General features: G+C 36.4%; 3 protein-coding genes across 5 annotated transcripts in view; 2 read left to right on the forward strand and 1 right to left on the reverse strand.

Annotated features, from left to right (window-relative positions):
* Nucleotides 1–288: 288 nt before the first annotated feature.
* On the reverse strand, nucleotides 289–5153 carry dcaf17 (ddb1 and cul4 associated factor 17). Its single transcript, XM_065293244.1, has 14 exons — nucleotides 4989–5153; nucleotides 4802–4905; nucleotides 4558–4648; nucleotides 4246–4382; nucleotides 3996–4074; nucleotides 3803–3892; nucleotides 3612–3719; nucleotides 3419–3524; nucleotides 3119–3261; nucleotides 1891–2000; nucleotides 1410–1497; nucleotides 1170–1250; nucleotides 693–848; nucleotides 289–604 (listed from the first exon to the last, which is right to left on the reverse strand). The coding sequence occupies exons 1-14, from the start codon at nucleotides 5151–5153 to the stop codon at nucleotides 494–496; spliced, it is 1569 nt and encodes a 522-aa protein (XP_065149316.1). The 3' UTR covers nucleotides 289–493.
* mettl8 (methyltransferase 8, methylcytidine) lies at nucleotides 5119–15705 on the forward strand. Of its 2 annotated transcripts, XM_065293247.2 has the most exons (11): nucleotides 5119–5242; nucleotides 5778–5928; nucleotides 7032–7123; nucleotides 8531–8793; nucleotides 8933–8982; nucleotides 9247–9307; nucleotides 10028–10167; nucleotides 12079–12185; nucleotides 14469–14534; nucleotides 14702–14772; nucleotides 14860–15705. In XM_065293247.2, the coding sequence occupies exons 2-11, from the start codon at nucleotides 5792–5794 to the stop codon at nucleotides 14875–14877; spliced, it is 1005 nt and encodes a 334-aa protein (XP_065149319.1). In that variant the 5' UTR covers nucleotides 5119–5242; nucleotides 5778–5791; the 3' UTR covers nucleotides 14878–15705. The 2 variants fall into 2 exon arrangements, with proteins under 2 accessions (XP_065149319.1, XP_065149317.1); XM_065293245.2 differs by having other exon boundaries at nucleotides 14702–15705.
* Nucleotides 15706–15926: 221 nt separating this feature from the next.
* The window catches only part of tlk1a (tousled-like kinase 1a), a 60459-nt gene continuing 56566 nt past the window's right edge, over nucleotides 15927–19819 (forward strand). The window contains exon 1 of one of the 2 annotated variants that reach the window (XM_065293248.2): nucleotides 15927–16251. In XM_065293248.2, coding sequence (XP_065149320.1) covers nucleotides 16116–16251 — 136 coding nt within the window. In that variant the 5' untranslated portion in view covers nucleotides 15927–16115. The remainder of the gene's footprint in view (nucleotides 16252–19819) is intronic. The other variant, XM_065293249.2, reaches the window with a different exon arrangement.

The following is a 19819-nucleotide window of genomic DNA, read 5'->3' on the forward strand; positions in this document are numbered from 1 at the left end:
CCTCATGCATCTTTGTGCCCCCAAAAAGTTGTCAAAGTAGACAGCTCACTAGATTTATTCATTCATTTCATTTCTCTTACTCACCATATTGCATTTATGCAACATCACATAATAACTTGTGTAACAATGACAAGGAGCTTTATTAAAACCAAATTCTTTTTTTTAATAGTTACAAGTTAAGGTTTTAATTTAACTAAAGAGAAAGTTCATACTGTTCCTGTGCTTGTCCAGTCATTCACAAATCAAAATTTTTATGCCAGTCCAAGATGTATATACAGAAAAAATATGCTTTGCTTAGACATCATTTTAATATAGCAAGTTATATTCATGTGATAAAAATACAAAATTATTTCATTTTAAGATAAAATCTACATATTTTCACAAAGATTTCTCAAACACAGAAAAATAAGCCATTTATTATACAGTACATAAATAAATATACTTTTCATTGAAAAGTGCACTATGGTCATTTACAGAAGAAATGTGTTTAAGATTAATCAGAATGTCTTTTAATTTTGTAAACATGGCAGCAGAAAGTGTTATTCTTTTTCTGAACGGTGTGAATAACCGTGTCTCTATCGAAGTACACCTCATGACTGTAGGTCTGGAAAATAACAGAGAGAGTAAGTTTGTCAGATGATAACTTTAAATACAGTGAATGTTATCTGTAACATGTAATCTGTTACACATACCACATCCCAGGATTCTTTTAAGGGAACCCTCTTCATTAAAACCCCACTTTTGTTGTCATGAAGACGAATGTGGGCCTGCCCTTCATCCTCTGCGTGAGTGATTTCTACCACAGCCAACAGATCAATTTCATCTTCATACTTCACCATCCTGAATGTCTAAAGTGACGAAATTGAAGAAAGAGAACAGCTGAAAGACTAACTTGACCCCAACCAAAACACAACAACAAATAAAAGACAATTCAATCATTATTTAATTCTTCTTCTAGTTCCAAACCTGTATGTGTTTATTTGAGGAACACAGATGGATATGTTTTTGTCCACACACCCTCTGTTCCACACGATAACAGTTTATAGTGACTACATCTGTCTTGAGTTTAAATATAGGTGTTCACTTTGTTGTATATGAAAATGCTGTGTGAACATTCTTTTGAAGCAGAATCAGACATGAGAGATTTAGGAGATTTTTGCCAGGCTGACCTCTTGTGCAGGGTCATCATCTAAAAGCTGGAATCTTTTCTTTACTGTGCGTCCAGAAGAGGTCACCATCACCTGAGGAGTCTGTGGAAGTGAACAAACCATCCAAAAGTTATTTCTGGTAAGCTTAAAGGTTTTAAAATACTAAAACTAAGATGTTAACATGAAATAAAAATAAAGGCTTTCCAATAATGCTGTTACATTAAACATAACTGCTCAAGAAAACAAACAGAAAATGTTTACACTATTGTCACGAGCGGCAGTGATAGAAAAGTCGGTGACTATCTCATACTTCCAGTCACATCCCGGGTTGGCCATGATCCTTAGCACACTGCATGAAAAAGATAAAACAAACCATTCATTTCAATTGACTCATTCAAAGGCCTTACTAGACATTTCTGTTTCATAAAAGGCAGGGTGCATGATTTTTGAAAGCCAATGTTAACATTTGAAATCACCTAAACAAACACGCCCCTACCCCAATAGAATCTGGACCTTCTTTTGATAGACCCACCCCACACATATGCAACCAAGGCAACGATGTTGGCTAGTAGACACGCCCCTTACTGCTTATTGGCTAAAAGTGTGTTTTGGTTCTTGGCCCAACTCCCTTTTCAAAATTTTTTTCAAAAATCATTCCCCCCGCCTTTAATAAAAATAATAACTGTCAATTATCAGCAGTTCAGCACCCATGACTAAAACTATTTGAGTATTTGCTGCATACTTTATTGCGCTGGGTCCAGCATGAACAATCCTGCCCGAGTCATCTGGATGAAAAAAGATCCAGTCTGCCTCCAGAGAGTCACACTTCATATCCTGGACACCGTTCTTCGCCTGATGTATAAAGATCAATGAATCAAACTGCCACATCTTGACAGATAACCAACGGCCTTAAATTGCTTTAGTGTTTATAAGGAAAGCTTTAATAAAATGCAATATAACTGTATGTGTATCTACAAAGAAAAAAAAAAAGATTTGATAGGTTTTATAGGATAAGACATTATATCTGAAGCTATATTATAAAAAGCTCTCAGTGACACCTGAGTGTTAGATAGCTTCTGGAAAAATATCGTCTAAACACAGCAAATTATGTCTACAATTATATACAAAATTCGTGGGCACCTTCACTATTGTACTGCATCTTGGATTTGGGGTCACCGTGTGTAACAATTTTGGTATAGCGGACACAAAAAGATGTGCCTTCAAATATAATATTAAGGAATTAAATACTGTTTTTGTCATTAATTATACATGTTATCTTAATCTATAAGCAGTTATTATTTAACTTCATTATACGTTTTTTTTTATTAAAAAAATATTGCAAAAATATGCAAAATCAATCTTTATTTGGTTATAGTAATTGTTTGTATGTTTCTCAGTTACCCATATCGGTCAACCTCTGTGTAATAAATATAAAAGGATTTGATATATTATTCAGTGTTTACATTAGATTTTATATAGAGAATCATGTATTGCTTCCCTTCATTGATGTTTTCTAACAAAATATGCATGCAACACAGTGTTACTGTGCTAAAATCTGATCTGAATCTTACCTAAATAATAATTGTATTGTTGATATGATGTTTATTAAATGTTTTACATACAATGTAATGTTAAACGCACATACAAACATGTCTTGTTTAAAATTGGCATATATTTTCTTGCCCACTGTGTCAAAATAGTACTTAAATATGTGTGAAATCAAATAAACAAAGGTCAAATGTAATCTAAATGTAAACAAAAACAACTCAGATTACATTCCACAAAATGTGTAATCTAAGAGATTAGGTTACTGACTACAAATTTTGCCATGTAGTTTGTAATCAGTAACTGATTACAATTTTTAAGTAATGTATGCAGCTCTGGATGTTGGCTATCACTGCATATCCAGATTGTAGAAACATTACGGCATGGGACATGCAGCTATATATCTGTAAACAGAGAGCAATTACCAGCGCCCCATCTGTGATCGAGCAGATGTGATGGGTTCCTCTGTGTCTCTTATGGTTAGGGGTGTAGATGTAGTGCCAGGGATGACCACCAATCTGAACACCGTTCTCGAAATATGACATCTCAAACAAAACAGGGGGGCATTCTGAAGAGAGAAACACGTGTAACAGCTCACACTATTTTATCTGTATCTGTATTATCTACACACTGCCAAAACAAGCACACAGGCTATTTTGTTCCCAAGATCATATTGATGTGCGTTTGTAACTATAAACTTTGTGGTACCAGCATAACATACTCACCGTGAATGTGAATATTGACTGGAATACCGAATGGAGCTTCTCCCACAAATCCTCTTGCACCATTTACATCACACTGCTGTCCCAGAGTCAGCTTCTCAACCCTAAACTAAACAAACACAATACACAACACATGATTTGACATTTTTTCCACCTAAACAGGATAAAATTAAAATATTAAGTTTGTTAAAATTACCTTGTTAAGAATGTACTCAAAACTGTAAAGCTTGACATGTTTGGAGCTGTGTGAAACGGCCAACACTCCCTGTGACAGTAGGACATCCACAGCAGTTTTACCAAAGACCTGCATATAACACAACCACTTTACATTCATTCAATCATTCATTTGAAATGCTAAAACCATGTCCATTACAAATCTTATATTACTTTTTTATTAATCTCCAGCATTCCCACCAAATCCAAAGGAAAGACTTGAAATATGGCCAAGCGCATGAGGATGTCATTATTAACACCTGCCTGTAAGACACAACAGACAGACAGGGAGCGAGACAGTGTGTGATTCACATGACATATGAAATAAAATATAATGCACAGAAGATTAGCATTACAAATGTCTGACCTGTCGTTCTAGAGCTGTCTGTTTGATTTGAATGGATTTGACATAAAATGTCTCCTGGCAGGAGTCCCAACCCAATGATCTGTGAAGAGACAGACAACAGACATTAAAGTTAAAACACCTTTTATAGACAGCACCACTTCAGAATGTGTAGTTTAATGATTTTGGGAGAAGTTAGAGTGTAATATTCATATTCTTATACATAAATTAGTTTTACTTAATCTTTTCTGTGAAAATGTTACGCCCAAATCACCTGAATTTAAAATGAGAGGAGAGGTAGACCTTGTCTAGTGTTTCTCCTGTGTCCGCTGAGAGACGATATAACCAGTTATTAGCTGTTAGAGTCAAAAGACAAGGCTTCTGGTCTGAAGCTTTCGGTAAAACAGTGTCCTGCAAAAATATAAATTACTCCAAGTTAACTAAATATATCATCTAACTTCACAGGAAATATATGTGCTATTTTATTACTCCTAGTTTCATATGTGTGTTATATTGTCCAATATGTAGTTATATAAATCATTGTTATAATGTTCAAATGTATGTTTACAAAAAGTAACAGACTTACTAATGGACACTGGCAAAGCAATGCATCTTCAATCTTCTCTGTTTTGGGAGTTATGGGGAGCTCATACAGTTGCTCTGGCTGAGGCAGGAGGCTGGGATTTGTAGCAAAAACAACATAAACAGCTTCTCTTTATTTATTTAATCGCACAGGAAAAAATGCTCTGTAAGTAGGTTTGGATAACTAATTGACAAAAATGGCTTTGCAATATAAAAAATAAATAATGACATTAGGTGTTATACCGTACCTGCTGTAACAACACCTATAATTTTCTAAGTATATACGTCCACTTTCATAAAAAATGGGAGACTTGGAGGTCTTGCTCCAAACATTTATGAATTCCGTGTCATCCTATAAAAAATATATATACATGAACATCAAGCAAGTAAATAAATAAAACAGCTGTAAAAGACATTAGACAGTTAAATACGCACCTGGAGAATAATATTTCGGAGTATTTTAAGATTTCCCGCTAGTAATTTACCAATGTCATTGGAGAAGGAACCATTTGATCTTGACTTCAGGAGAGCACAGCTGTTCTTACTGGTGCGCATGCCCGCAAGGGGGCGCTGTGCGGACGGACCCGGGAGCGCGCACATGGAGGAAGATACACCATCTAAACTACACTACAAAATACTACAAACCTGGGTGCAATAATCGTCAGACATATCGCCAAAACGGGTGCTGGGTAAAACCGATTCTTTACCGTTTTATATACAGACTTTGCAGCAATTGCAATGTTGTGAAATCCTTTATTTACTTATCAGATCAGACGACCTTTAATATATTGCAGAAAATTTGGCTCATGTGACTAACGTTAAATTAATCAAAACTAAGCACATGTTATACACATTGTTAGGTTTGCCTATGTTAGGTTTTAGCCCGTATAATTAAACGTACAGGTTTCGCGTACGTTATTTACCACAGTGCTGACTGTTTTGTTTCATAGTTTGTATAAATTATTATGCCAGCTATTTCCAAATACATATTTAAGGCTAAAACTCACAAAACATTTCGCAATTATCTCCTTTAAGTGGTAGTTTTTGGTTGCGTTTAAATTGTAGTTACCAAACACACTGCTCTCACATGTGTTTACATAAACTTCCGGGTTATCGTACGCGCGTTGACGCTCATGTCGTCACTTTTGCTGTTGCATGCTGGGATGTGTAGTTTTAGGTTTTCATTACGATATAACGGTTTAACGGCTTAATTTGTCTGCTCAGGTAAATGTTGAAAGATGAGGATTGTCTTAAGGCGGACTGTCTGTGCTGTGAGACGCATTCCCCGCAGACTTTACAGTGAAGGAAGACCACCGGCCCCTTTAGGAGCCAGAATCCTCACAAACCCTGATGACATCTTTCAGCACAACATGTGGTACAGATGGTCATGATTTCCATTGAACAGCTGACAGTATTAATGAGTTATGTACCAGTTCAATATAATAAAAATTACAGTACAGTTAATGAAACAGGATGAAAATTAAAACCAGACTGATTTTTTTTTAACATACCCAGGTTTCTTGGACATAATAGTAACATGGTATCCTCCTTTGGAGTGCCATGTGAATACTATGGGTACATGAATATATAGTAATCATACAGTACTGTGGTATTCTTATTGATCCATCACTGCAGAATGTAAATGCAAATGTAAAGTTGTCAAAAAAGTGACTGCAGTACAAAATGCTTTGATCTAAAACAATGATAGACAACAACTCTTCAACTTTCAACTCTTTTAAAAAATATTTATTGACAGACTACATCCAATATAGTTTTTTTAATAGCTGAAAAAGGACTTTTGAAGTTAACTGCAACAAAACTAACTGTACTTGTTACAGTTTACACCTAAAAATACTTTCTTACTATACATCCATATGAATGAAGTTATTTCTAAAATTTTACAGAATAAGGTATTGATTAATCTTACAGTAAAAAAATGCTAGAATAAAAAACCCAAAGACATATTAATCACATTTATCACCCAAAAGGCGATATGCACTCATTGATATTAAAGGTGACATCTCATAAAAGTCTGACTTTTTCCATGTTTAAGTGGTATAATTGGGTCCCCAGTGTTTCTATCAACTTAGAAAATGTGAAAAAGATCAACCCAGTAACTTATTTTTGGTAAACCATTCTCTAAAATAAAATAATTGACAGCACAATTGAGTTTCAATCTCATCAAACCACATTATGGTGATCAGTGTTTGCATTTTATCAGCTCATTTGCATTTAAAAGGATACACCCAAAAACTACATATTTTTGCTTACACTTACAAAGTGGCAATTTTGTTATGTTATAATAAATTATCTATTGGGTATTTTGTGGTAAAACTTCACATATGCACTCTGGGCATAGCCTACCAAAGACTTATTTTACACCTTAAAAAAGTCTTGTGAATGTCCCCTTTAAAGCACTGAAAAGTGTTAGATCAGTGTCTAAATGAAATTTATGCTTGTTTTATCATTGTATTGAAGGGATCATGTGCAGTGGACTGAGGATGAGAGAGACCGAGCCCAGCAGAAAGCAGAGGAAAACTCTAAATTCAAGATTCCTGTAGAAGAGCAAAGTAAGTGTCCAGAAAATGTATGGGTATACTGCTCATAAGTCTGCTCACAAATAATGTAAAAGTTACACTATAATATAAATGTTTCAGTTCGTCTCTGTTAGGCTAGGTAGCAGCAAACATATGTTTAGGCAATGATTCAGTAAATGTCTGGTAAAAGATGTAAGTCTTCAGTTTTTAGTGTGTTCAATGCCAAACAAAGTTATTTCAAAGTTTAAGGGCTAAGATCTAACTCATTTTAAAGATTTTGAGATTCTGAGAATTATTGACAGACCAGAATTGTGCAACCACAGGGTATGTGATGGACTGTAATCTAATAGTAGTTTGTGCAGATAGACCATTTGTTTATATAAACAAATTTCATAAGCTTTATACTTTTAGTCATAAGCAGGATTTTGAAATGTATACGAAACTTAATAGGCAGAGAGACCATTAAGTGATGATTAAACTGGGCTTAAAAGATTTTATGCCTTTGGTCTACAGTAGTAAACACTAGCTGCTGTGTTTTCAGTAGCTTATTTAGTAGCCTACAGGGCATCCACCCAGCAATGAATTTAAATAAGATGGGTAACATTAGCATAACAGTGAAAACTGACTTCATGATTCCCGTTTATGTCGCCTAGAAGAAACATGGACATTCAGAAAAGGACAGGGCCTAAAGCTGACCCCTGTGGCACTCGTATTTGACCTGAGATTTACGTTACATTTTCCTATTAACCTAAACAAAATGGTAACAATTGTTTAAATAAGACATAAACCAGGTTAATCCCTGACCATTGATGCCATATAATTTTTTAATATTAATGTCCATTAGCATGACCTGTGGTGTCACTAAAGCTGCACTAAGATCCAGTAATACTAGAAGAGGTCATTTATAACTCTAAGCAGTGCTGTCTCTGTGCTATGGTGGGGCCTAAATAAAAAAATTCATACAAAAATTTTCTTCTGTCAAAATGTACAGAGTTGTCTCCTTTCAAAGTATTTTTGACTGAAATAAGAGATTTGATACTACAGAAAAAAAAAACACTTTCAATCGTTTCTTGGGGGATAGGGTTTATATGCATGATGACTATTTAGAAAATTTTGTTTGCTCTTCAGTATTTTAAGCTGTTAATTTTGGATTCTGTTAAAGGTTTTAATGCAATGTCTTTACCCTGTTTATGGTTCAAAAACACATTATTTTCCACATACCATACATTATTGTTACTCCGCCACCCACCTTTCTGAAACACATCGAGTATTACAAAGCTCTTCTTGAAATGCATAAAATGATTAGTTATGTGCTGTAGTTTAATAAGCATCTAGGATAATGATTTAATAATAAGTGTAATGTGTAGCAAATAAATAAAATATGTCTAAGCAAGTCAACCTTAATCTTGTTTTACTAGTCACTTTTGTTTTTACCATTAGCAAAATACGACAGAGACGCAAATAAATATTGGGACAGATTTTACGAGATGCACCACGGCAAGTTCTTCAGAAACCGTAGCTGGCTCTTCACCGAATTCCCAGAGCTTCTTCCTCCAGCCGCTTGTAGCCCAGAGAAAGAGCAGGGCAGTTTGGGCCACGTGTGTTTAGAGTCTGAGGATAAAGAAAAACATCAGACATGCTATTCCTGTCCTGAAACCAGTGACTCATTCCCTGGACAACATGCTGCCTTTCGAATACTAGAGGTGCATACTTCTCATTTCTATATTGCCACAAAATCATTAGTGATATGTTAACCCATTTGACCATCACTAAACAACATTTAACCTATTTCCTGACATATATAATATATTCCTAATGTTAATAAACATTTGCCTTATGCAGGTAGGCTGTGGTGCAGGTAACAGTGTGTACCCCATTATCAACACCATCAGGTAAGAGTGGCAGAATTAAATGTTTAAATAATTTTTACGTAATTGTTAATAGTTAAGACAATTCTTTAAAAAAAAACTGTTAAGCTTTTGTTGTTCTAATGAATGTTTTAATTCATTTTCTTGTAAGGACGGTAGACTTTAAATTAAAATGCTTGGAAAAAGTTCTTGAGTTAACACCAACTTTAGATTTAGATAACAATTAGGCAGGTGCATCTTGTTCCCTACAGTATTTGATTGGTTTTTGAGATTGTGGTCTCTCTGTAGGGGAAGTAAGGCATTCCTGTACTCTTGTGACTTCTCATCTCGAGCCATTGAGCTTGTCCAGGTAACTGACTGTCACCTGTAATTAATGCATAATTATACCTGCCAGTAGCTAAATCTGACAGTACATCAAAGAGAGGCCGCACATATTATACATCCATACAGTAGTGAAACAGACATTCTGATCTTTATCCATTTATGTGGGAGCTGATCATTTGTGTCTCCTTTTTGGTATGCAGACACCTTCATTAAATGTCAGTAGCACATGTTGATGCAGGGAGATGTGACATGCACTGCATGATGAAAGCTATCAGCAAAAGAGACATAGCTTAATTTAAAATTCCTGCTTCTGTTCATTCCTATTATATCTGCTTTAAAACAATATCTATATACTACATTTTTTTACATTTTCTGAAAGAAATTAAGTGAATATTGAATGGTTGCCAGGGCATGGTGGTTGCTAGGCTGTTCTGATTGGTTGCTTACTGGCCCAAGTAAAAAGAGACCATCACTTGGTCTTTACATATGGTCAGGAATAAATCTATTCAATTAGACAAGAAATAGCACATGTGTGGCGTTACGTCCAGCAAGGCTCAGTAAAACTATTTAGTGTAAAGATATTTAACCCCCCTCAAAAATTTTTTAAATGTATAATAATTTTTATGTTTTTATTATTGATAATAAAAGGTCCTTATAAACTGTCAAATCAGTTTTTATATATATATATGGGTGACCTACTCCTTTAAGTCGTGATGACAATAGCTTATGTTTTTATACCTTACAGAAGCACCCAGACTATGAGCCTGCAGTGTGTCATGCATTTGTGCGGGACATCTGTGACACAACATCCTCGTTTCCTTTCCCTCCTGGGAGTCTGGACATTATTCTGGTAGTCTTCGTGCTCTCTGCCATCCACCCAGAACGGTAGGAGATGATCACACACTCGTAGGCAAAAACATACTTGCCCAGCATGCATCGTTCACACTGCTTTGTCTACTTTCTCTGTTATAGCAACCATTTCACATTTATATAACTGTGGCATCATTTAGTCAGGTCCACATATCACAGATGAATTTCTCATTTTAAATAAACATGTTATTGCCTTACTTTAGTACTTGTATGAGGATTATTTGCTTTAGAAGTCTGATCTTACTTAGTCCTTATTTGTCCATAGATGTGTGTGTTTCTTCCTTGTAGGATTCTTTGTTTAATTTATGAAATGCACAGGGTGAAAGGAAGGTTGTGTGCAAATTAATACATGATGAACAATTTTTGTACAAAAAAATCTGATATCTGTAGGAAAAATGGGAGCTGGAAATGGGAAAATTCACCCATTTCTGTATGTTACCAGTACATTTTGAGTATTTTAGTAGTCACTTATTTCACTTCCAAGGGAATTAAGTGCAGACATAAATCCCTTGAGCTGGAATTTCATTCCGTCTGCTCTTTGTTACTCTATGACCTAACAGTCCCATAGACAAGCACCTATTCTGGGTTTAAAGTGTTGCTATCAGCCTTTCTTTTCAGTCATACTTTTAAACATTCAACTAATATTTTCACTTGCTTTCCATCAGATTTGCAAAAAAAATCAATGTAAATAAATGTTTGTTTTTGGCCTGTACTGTATTCTACTCAATCTTAAGTCTGTCAGCATTGCTTAAGGGGTTTAGACCTTTAAACCAGTTCAGATCTGGATACACCAACGTATCATCTCAATATTGATCCTTGCATATATTGATCAGTGAAAAGAACATGATTGGAACGTATAAGTAAATACAATACAGTACAAAACACTGTAGATGAAACAAAAATCTCAGTGTTACATGAGCATCAGCATATGTGTGTTGGTCGGACATGTAACAGCTGTTGAATAGCAACTGACAATTGTTCCTTAAAAACTTTTTAGCAACCCCCTTACATTTTTTAAAATGGTTGCTCAGTCCTAGTCCTAGACTAAAACACATTTTGAGCTGTCAAAACTGAATAACTTGCCAGTGCCAATAATTTATCTCAAGCAACACACCAGTAACGTGAACCATGTTTATAAAAGATGCTTACAGCAACACTAAAGACTTATTGCTCTTTGCTCCCCCTACAGGTTAGAAGCGTAATTGTTCATTAGCACTGTTGTAAATACTACAGCATAGATTGGATTGTAGGTCTGACGTAAAGCAAGTTTTTGTAGTTTTCACTCGAACTACAGGACCACTACCCGACGGTTGGAAACTTCTTTAGTGCGGTTTTGGCCGATAGAGGGCTGCAAAGCGAATGTGAAAGTGCCGTTCACCCTGTTTTGAGTGGATGAACCACTGAAACTTTTTTGGAAACGTTATTTTAAGGTAAAAAAACTCTTTGGTGTTGCTTTAAACATGTTAATTTAACTAATGGCGCTTTTCCATTGCATAGTACCCCACGGTTTGGTTAAGTTTGGGTCAGGTCAGCTCACCTTACCGATACTATGAAGTGAACACAATAGAAAAGCTCCCAAAAGTCAGCTGACCCGACCCAAACTAAACCAAACCGTGGGGTACTATGCAATGGAAAAGTGCCATAAGGCCTAGTTCTGACTTTAGCTAAGCCTTGTCTGTGAAACCAGGCCTAAATGTCATACCAACACCAAATGAGCTATTTAGCAGAATATGGGTACATCAGAAGTAAACAATGAACCAGAGTGCCTGCATGGTGCATACAACACTGTGAACCAGACATAACACAAAAACACAAAGCTACATATAACAAAAACATACACCGCATGACAGTATTTTACAGTCATAATAGGTTTAAAGTAATGAATTATCTGCTTAAACATAAAAAATATTGAATTTTCTTTTTCAGAGCTCAAAGTGTGGTGAATAACTTGGCCGGATACCTGAAACAGGGAGGAATCATGCTATTTAGAGACTATGGAAGATATGATCTGTCACAACTGAGATTTAAAAAAGGTGATTTTATTTTGCGCATTCTGACTTATTAACACAGTTTAAGAGTTGAATTCCTGATGTTAACATGGGCAAAGTTTTCTGTACAAGTTACGAAAGGTTTTTTTTTTCGACTACACAATCTGTTGCGTAAGCAGTGCTGGAAGTAAAGTGGAAGTCTTTATATGGGCACTTGTGGGCACCAGAATAGCGCACACACACACCAACCCAGAGCCCACACAAAATCAATGTCACCAAAAAAGTGTGTTGTTGTTTGTGGAGGAAATTTATGCTTGATTGATCAGCTTCCTAAAAAGCCCAGCATTATGGAAACAATAGATGTAGTTTGTGCGTGTGTGTTTCTTTAAAGTTGGATTTCGTTGAAATAAGGCGGTCCTAGTGATAAAACAACCGCATCATTACTGTTTTGATGGATGTTTTGGATGTTTAGACAAAACATCCATCAAAACAGATGTCATAATAATAATGTAATATGTAAAATAACTAAATTACAATCATCAATACAAATATTTGGCTCTGACTGAACTCAAATTTCTATAAACTTTTGCATCTAAAATATCGACTAAAGTCATGGATAAGAAAATGCCACTCAACCTTGAGGGCATAGCACAGGGTTCCTCACTTAGTGTTCACCACAAGCCAAATTTTGCCAACAATACGAAGCCAAGGGCCACCAACCACAATGTCTGCTCTGCTATTCTTGTCAAAAATGCAGCTCTTTGCATGCGAGATTCTGAGCTACAGTAAATTGTAACAGCATACCATCTCTTTCATCAGCTTTCTCCTCCTGTCTCCACTTCTCTCCTGTTTGTTCTTATGACTGTCAGCAATTTTTTAAATTCTCTTCACTGTGCATGCAATCAATATCACATTTAAAGCTTCCTGCGGGAGATTTCACTTCCGTGAGGATAGTAATTACTGACAAAGATCACGTTGGAGGAAATTGTGCGCAACAGATCCAGAGTCAGTACCGCATGCTCTCTGTACAATTTGAGCGAATGGAAAGTAAAACTAAAAAGCAACGGCACATTCAAATGCAATTTCAATGCCCGATGCCAGAATTACATACAACATAATTACCCAACCACATCTGTGAGAGAATGCAAAAGCATTAAAATACATATTTCTCCTCCCTAAGATAGGCCGATGGGCAGAGATACATTTGGTAGCCCGACTTAGAAGGCACAATAGCCCCGGATGTCTGGCTATAGCGTTTTGCGAGCCCTGAAGTGAAATTGCATCAAATGGCTGTATTTTGTTGGCAATCGGTGTGTAAGTGCATATAATGTAAACAACAGGAACATGTAGTGAATCATAAATTATCCAGAGATAGTGGGATAATTATTTGCGTGTGTTGCTTGCTCGTGACTGACTCCACCCGCGGAACGCTTCCAGGAGTAGAGCTGATCTGTGTTTTATAAATCTGATAGAACTAAAGACTTTTCAGATATATGAAGAAAGTAATACTACTCCATAGGTATTCAAGATTAACATGAGATTAGCAGAAACAGCATGTGTTATGTGAGCTTTAAAAATGCAACTGTTTCTTTACCCAATATATATAATGTGTTTGCTGTAAATATTGAGGGGTTTATGTTGCATAGGGGACAAAAGTGAAATCTATAAAAAACACTAAACAAACCGACTAAAGAAGTCTTTAAAGAAGACCGACTGCAAACCCGTTTTGTTCGCAGCCGATTAATGATGATGATGATGATGAAACAAACCACCATATAATGGTGAAAGTTTATTGAGTATGCAAATTTTTTTGCTTGGGAAACAGAACAGTAAAAAAAAATTTATTTGAAACAAATGCAAATTTTAGGCTTAAAGGAAAAGTTCATCTCTCATAATTTACTCATCATGCCATCAGTTTCTGATTGGGTAAATAAGATCAGGATACTTATTTATTTTTGCTGTGTACAGAACATAAGTAGTGCTGTCAGTAAGACAGAAGTGATTGCTCAGAAAGCCTTAAAAATACTTTTTAAATGTAGTAAAAGAAATGAAATAGCTTACAGGACTTTTACTTTATAAAAAACCTGAACCATCATCAAACAGCATGAATATGTGTGCATGCATGGAGAGATACACTTTTTTTTCAATAGTCAGAGATGCAGTCAATGCAGTGTTTTACCTGTATTGTAACTGATCGTATTCTCACATTATCTTTATAAGATTTAAATGTAAATGGTATTGGTGAGCTAAACAAGAGGAAATCTAATTAAATTGGGTTGTTTTGAATGCTTGTATAACCGTGAATGCCTATTCTTCTACTTTCTGTAGGCCAGTGTTTGTCTGACAATTTCTATACACGGCAAGATGGAACCTGTGTGTATTTCTTCACAAAAGGTACAGACATTTTAGCAGATTTTCAAGATGAATGTATTCTTTTGTGTATTACTTTTACATTTCATGTTTCTTTTGGCTTACATAACATGAATTTATTCTTTATTCATAATATTATTCATACTTCATGTTGGATCCTAAAAGTTGAAAGTTTTGTTTATTTATGACAGCTGAGGTCCATAAATTGTTCACAAATGCTGGTTTGGAAGAGCTTCAGAATTTAGAAGACAGAAGACTGCAGGTAAACAGAGGAAAGAAGGTGGTGATGCACAGAGTTTGGATGCAAAGCAAATACCGGAAACCTTATCTGCTTTCAACATCTGTCTAGATGACATCGAGCACATGAAAGTAGGGCTAAAGGCCTTGTCATGAAAACACAAGACTTTATCTTGAATAAATGTTCAAGAGGAAACTATAAAAACATCCAGCAGGTAATACAGATGCCAAAAAATCTGAAGCAGTTGCTCCTTTTTTATATTTTGCTCTTTTCTAGAGGAAGTCAGAGAACAGACATTGTTTTCGGGAAAGAACTGACATCCTACATTTTAAAGGGGACATTTCACAATAAATTTTTAAGATGTCAAATAAATCTTTGGTGTCCCCTGAGTACATATGCGAAGATTTAGCATAAAAAAATCATATAGATCATTTATTATAGCAAGTTAAGATTGTCACTTTGTAGGTGTGTGCAAAAATTTGCTCTTTTGGGTGTGTCCTTTAACATGCAAATGAGCTGATCTCTGCACTAAATAGCAGTGCCGTGGTTGGATAGTGCAGATTAAGGGGTGGTATTATCCCCTTCTGACATCACCAGGGGAGCCAAATTTCAATGACCAATTTTTTCACATGCTTGTGGAGAATGGTTTACCAAAACTAAGTTACTGGGTTGTTCTTATTCACATTTTCTAGGTGGGACCCAAATATAGCACTTAAACATGGAAAAAGTCAAATTTTCATGGTATGTGCCCTTTAATTAAATACTGGAGCCATATTAAATATTTAAATAAGCATTGTTAGAGGAAAAAATGACACATAAAATACTTACCATATGTTATATACTCCATTTTATAACATTCACATGCATTGTAATAGATTTTTTTTATTCCATAAACTGTTCTGATATTTTATTTGTAATTTTGTAATTATATGTACTCATGGACATTTCTGATAAAACGTTTTGTCACTACAAACATGAGCACGTGTGTTATTTATCTCAAACACTGTATGTCTATCTATTTGCCTGCCTGTCCAACAACAACCATGTGGAATGGAAATGATGTTTACAGCTCAGGGCAATATTGGTTATCCCACCATCAGCACGGGATGGTTGTCAAGTATCGCGATATTATCCCCGGAGAAGCGCTTGATGGTTTTATTTCATCTTCATTCTCAAAAAGAGCAGCAGCCTCTAGATGCACTGCAGAGGGCGATGAAGGTTTGTGTGTCTGTCCCAAGTGTTGACAGCCCCTCCTCCCCCAGATGAAAAAATATCATCATTCACTTAACCTCCTACATTTCGTCTGATGTCTTTTGCGTGGACAGCTGATTGATGTTTTCTGCTCTACGGTCCTCTGAAGAAGCTGGATGAGTGCGCAAAGTAACTGTGGAAGTTTGGAAGCGGCGCCATCTTGGCTCCCGCAGCAGCAGCAGCGGCTCTCGAGCGCGTCCCCGGCGCCGCTTTCACAAACGCTCGGCGCGCTGCTCGCACCAGCCAAAGAAGGTAGAGTGTGTTTATGTTATTCTCCTAAGTCTGTAGGTTTGGATATTAGACGGGAATTGATGTAAGGTGCTGATAAATGACTTTTAGCCTAAAATTACCCGACCAAGTCAGGTTGCGAGTTACAGTATGAGATTAGCAGGCTTCGATCGGGTTAGCTTTTTAGCATGCTACCACATTAGCTTCTTAGCTGACCAACGTTATAATGGATTGGCCGACTAGCATGCTAGCGTTTTAGCCTCTTGGCTAGTTAGCCTCCCGACCCAGCAGAGTAGCCTCTTAACTAGCATAGATGTTAGCATCTTGTACAGCTGGCATGGTAGCATGCTAATATCATAAAGCAAAGTGGATATGGTGTTAGCCTCTTTGCTGATTAGCGTGCTAAACTTATACTGTACTTCAGTGTAGCTGCTGTGTATAAATCATGTCAAGCTAAAACAACAACAACAACAACATAACACCAAGTGACAATTTACTGCTGTAGTTGTCATTACATTTGATGTTTATAGTAAAATCGTGTGAATTTGTTAAGACTTGATTTTGAGGTTTTAGTGAACAGGAGTGGGACTTGAAGACTCTGGTTTATGTAAAGATGTCTAATGACAAACAGGGTCTCTTGTGGTGCAGATGCATCTGTTTTGTTGTTGTTTTTAAACCATGCAGATTCATGAACTTTCCTTTTTTAATCCAACGATTACATTTTAATAAAGTGAAAAATGTATTTTATTGCAATGAGTAAATGTTGTTCCCATGCACATGCAATGTATCACAAACAGGTGTAATGTAACACAGAGGTGTGTTGTTGTTTTTTTAAGAAGATACATTTACTTGTAACATCTTGGTCATTCCTGTGTTATAATGCCTGTAGGTCTGACATTGTGCTTGTCACACTTTTGAGATATATTTGGAGTCGTTGGCCAGATGTCAACTTGTATCACTCAACACACTTGACCATTTATCCTGTCACTAATCATCATATGCTTAATAGGAATAAGCCTGTCAGCAAACCTTGAACGCATATACTCTTCTTTCAAAGCTGCTGCTGCTGTTTCATCTGTTGGAGTCTAAAGATCAGTGAGATTCACCCAGGGACATGTTTAGGTTTGAACCTCTCAGGAGCTGTTAAAATGACTGTAGATATTACTAACAAGCTCCTAAGCACCGCATTGGTAGGGGAGCTGATTATTGAAGGCAGATATCGCTTAAAGGTCTTGTTCTCCCCAATGGTTTTAATCTTGCAATGGAAAATGATCCTTGTTTCACATTGCTTATTGTGGTACAAGTATTTATACAATAGGAATATAAGGGAGTTTCAGGATGTATCGGTGAAACTGGTTGCATAAAACCCAAAGTAGGTGTTTTTGGATTGACAGTGCAAGTATGTGTCAGGAACAGGTGGACACGGTGCCTGTGAGGAGCTGAGCTAAAATGACATCCCTGCATTGTAAGGGTTCACCCGCCTGTGTGTGCAGGGGTCTGAGAGTGCAGGAGACCTATGCAGAATGTCAAGGAAATGATGTCTCTTCCAGAGAAAGAGAGGGAGAGGACAAAGACCAAGAAGCAGAATGATTATGACTCCCTCACTTGAAGTTGTTGTTTTCTAAGATGTCGAACTGTAATTAACGAGGGTTGGGTGAAGCTTTAAGCTGCATCTGTTTATTGTGGATATATTCACCAGATCTGTTGTTTTAAAGTGTTCTTGATTATTCAGCACTTTTCAAGCTTGTCCACAGAGTCTGAGGCTGCTCAAAATAGCCTCACCTTTTCCTTTTGGCTTCCATTATGAACTCTGCAGTCCTGGTTATGTCCAGGTCTGATAACACTGCTGATCTTTGTACTGCCATTTTGTGTCAGTGGGAATTTGCTGAGCATCCATGTTGGCTCTTGGTCCTCTAGAGAGAGAGCGAGAGATATAAGACTGGTTAAGGATTGCAGCCAGACACCACATTGTCAGGGAGAGTTTTTGCAGTATTAAGGGCATCTTTCTGCAGTTTTTGTCCCATTGTTTTTAGTTCTCACCGTTTGATTTGTAGCGTCAATTAAAGCATCATGGTATGAGCAATTTTGGCAAATTTGCGATTCAGTCTACACACATTATATGTTTTGTCTGTAAAGCTTTTCTGAAATTCTCATTTGTAAGGAGTAATGTGAATGGTAAAACTAGCATTAAAAATCTCATTCTTTGCTTGAATGTAAAAAGAAAGAAATATTGTTCACCTTGTCTTGGAATTAGGGATGTTAACAATTAATCGATTAAATCGCTAAAACTTAACGATTGTCGAAAAAGCAAGCACGTTTGTGCAGCGCCTGCGCAAAGCACATACACAGCTGGTAAAAAAAATTAAACAAGCGCGAAGTTGTTAAACTAGCCATGATCACAACGATGCTCGATGCTAAACACACACCTGGGTTTTTAACCTCATTCGAAACGAGGCTGGTTGCTAACGCAACGAAATGGCATCCGCGGTGGATCTGAGAGGGTCGGATGCCGAGAATGCAAACATGGAAAGCAAAGACTCTCTTCAGGGTAGCCTACAAGATTAGCATATCAACACTATACACAGGGAAGGAGACCAGAATCCGTTTTTAATAAACAGATTAAAATGTAAAACTTAAATTCTGGCAAGAAATTAAATTGTAAACTGTAACTGACTGTTGACACACTCTGAACGCCCGCAACATATATCATATATCATTGATCATCATTATTGACATGCTAAACACTGTTGCGGGTTTTCTAATGGAAGGTTGAAGTCTTCATAATATAAGCATCTTTGCTGAAAGTACGCCGCAGGTCTGAGGTGATGATGGGAAAAGTGCCCTTCGTGTGCTTCTTGGACATAATTACAACAAGCGGTGTATCAACGACTCCGAAAGCTAGGTGATCAACTAGAAAAATAACACTTGATGATAATGAAACTTTTATTTTGTCATGGACGCACAGACTTTTATCCGACTGTGCGGAGTGCCCGTTATGAGGCGGAGTTTACTGTGTCTATTAGTCGTCATATTTCATTACGAGATTAAATTGATGATTTTTATCAAAGCACTAACTACATTGACTCATTTTACAATCCCACTAGCATGTTATTTAGACAAAATTAAATCTTTCATTTCATTTTCATTTTATTGTCCACAATGTGGAAATTTGCCTTCGGTCTCATAATAACAACAATCAAACCAACAACAATAAAAACAACAAAAACGACAACAAGACTAGCACGCAGACATCTTCAAGGCAACAATGAACACAGCAATTACGTACAATACATCAACGGGACGTGTTGTTCAACGTCCGAATTGCATTAGAAATAAAATATTTTTTTTTTATATTTTAATTCGTGTGAGGAAGCTGGCACACTTTTATGTCATTTGCTATATGCCACTGTTAGGGATGCACGATATATCGGCCGACATATCGTTATCGGCCGATATTTTTTTTTTATATATATATATATATTTTTTTATATATTTTATTATAATTAGGCCGATAAATGATGGATTATTTCGGTTTGTTGAACCACTTCACTTGCTCATTGCTGGCCAAGTGGAGTTTTGATTGGTGCTTTCT

The sequence above is a fragment of the Paramisgurnus dabryanus genome, chromosome 15 (genome assembly GCF_030506205.2).
Source record: "Paramisgurnus dabryanus chromosome 15, PD_genome_1.1, whole genome shotgun sequence".
In the NCBI taxonomy this organism is placed as follows: domain Eukaryota; kingdom Metazoa; phylum Chordata; class Actinopteri; order Cypriniformes; family Cobitidae; genus Paramisgurnus; species Paramisgurnus dabryanus.

Bases quoted from the DNA above. Each gene is read 5' to 3' on its own strand.
- dcaf17 (XM_065293244.1), bottom strand. From the start codon at position 5,153: ATGTGCGCGCTCCCGGGTCCGTCCGCACAGCGCCCCCTTGCGGGCATG. The intron at 3,720-3,802 runs GTAATATAAGAT...TGTTATATGCAG, and splicing joins TGCTGGAGATTAATAAAAAA to GTCTTTGGTAAAACTGCTGT. The intron at 1,251-1,409 runs GTAAACATTTTC...TCACTTCCACAG, and splicing joins CTGCCGCTCGTGACAATAGT to ACTCCTCAGGTGATGGTGAC.
- mettl8 (XM_065293245.2), top strand. From the start codon at position 5,792: ATGAGGATTGTCTTAAGGCGGACTGTCTGTGCTGTGAGACGCATTCCC. The intron at 7,124-8,530 runs GTAAGTGTCCAG...TTTTACCATTAG, and splicing joins GATTCCTGTAGAAGAGCAAA to CAAAATACGACAGAGACGCA. The intron at 12,186-14,468 runs GTGATTTTATTT...TACTTTCTGTAG, and splicing joins ACAACTGAGATTTAAAAAAG to GCCAGTGTTTGTCTGACAAT.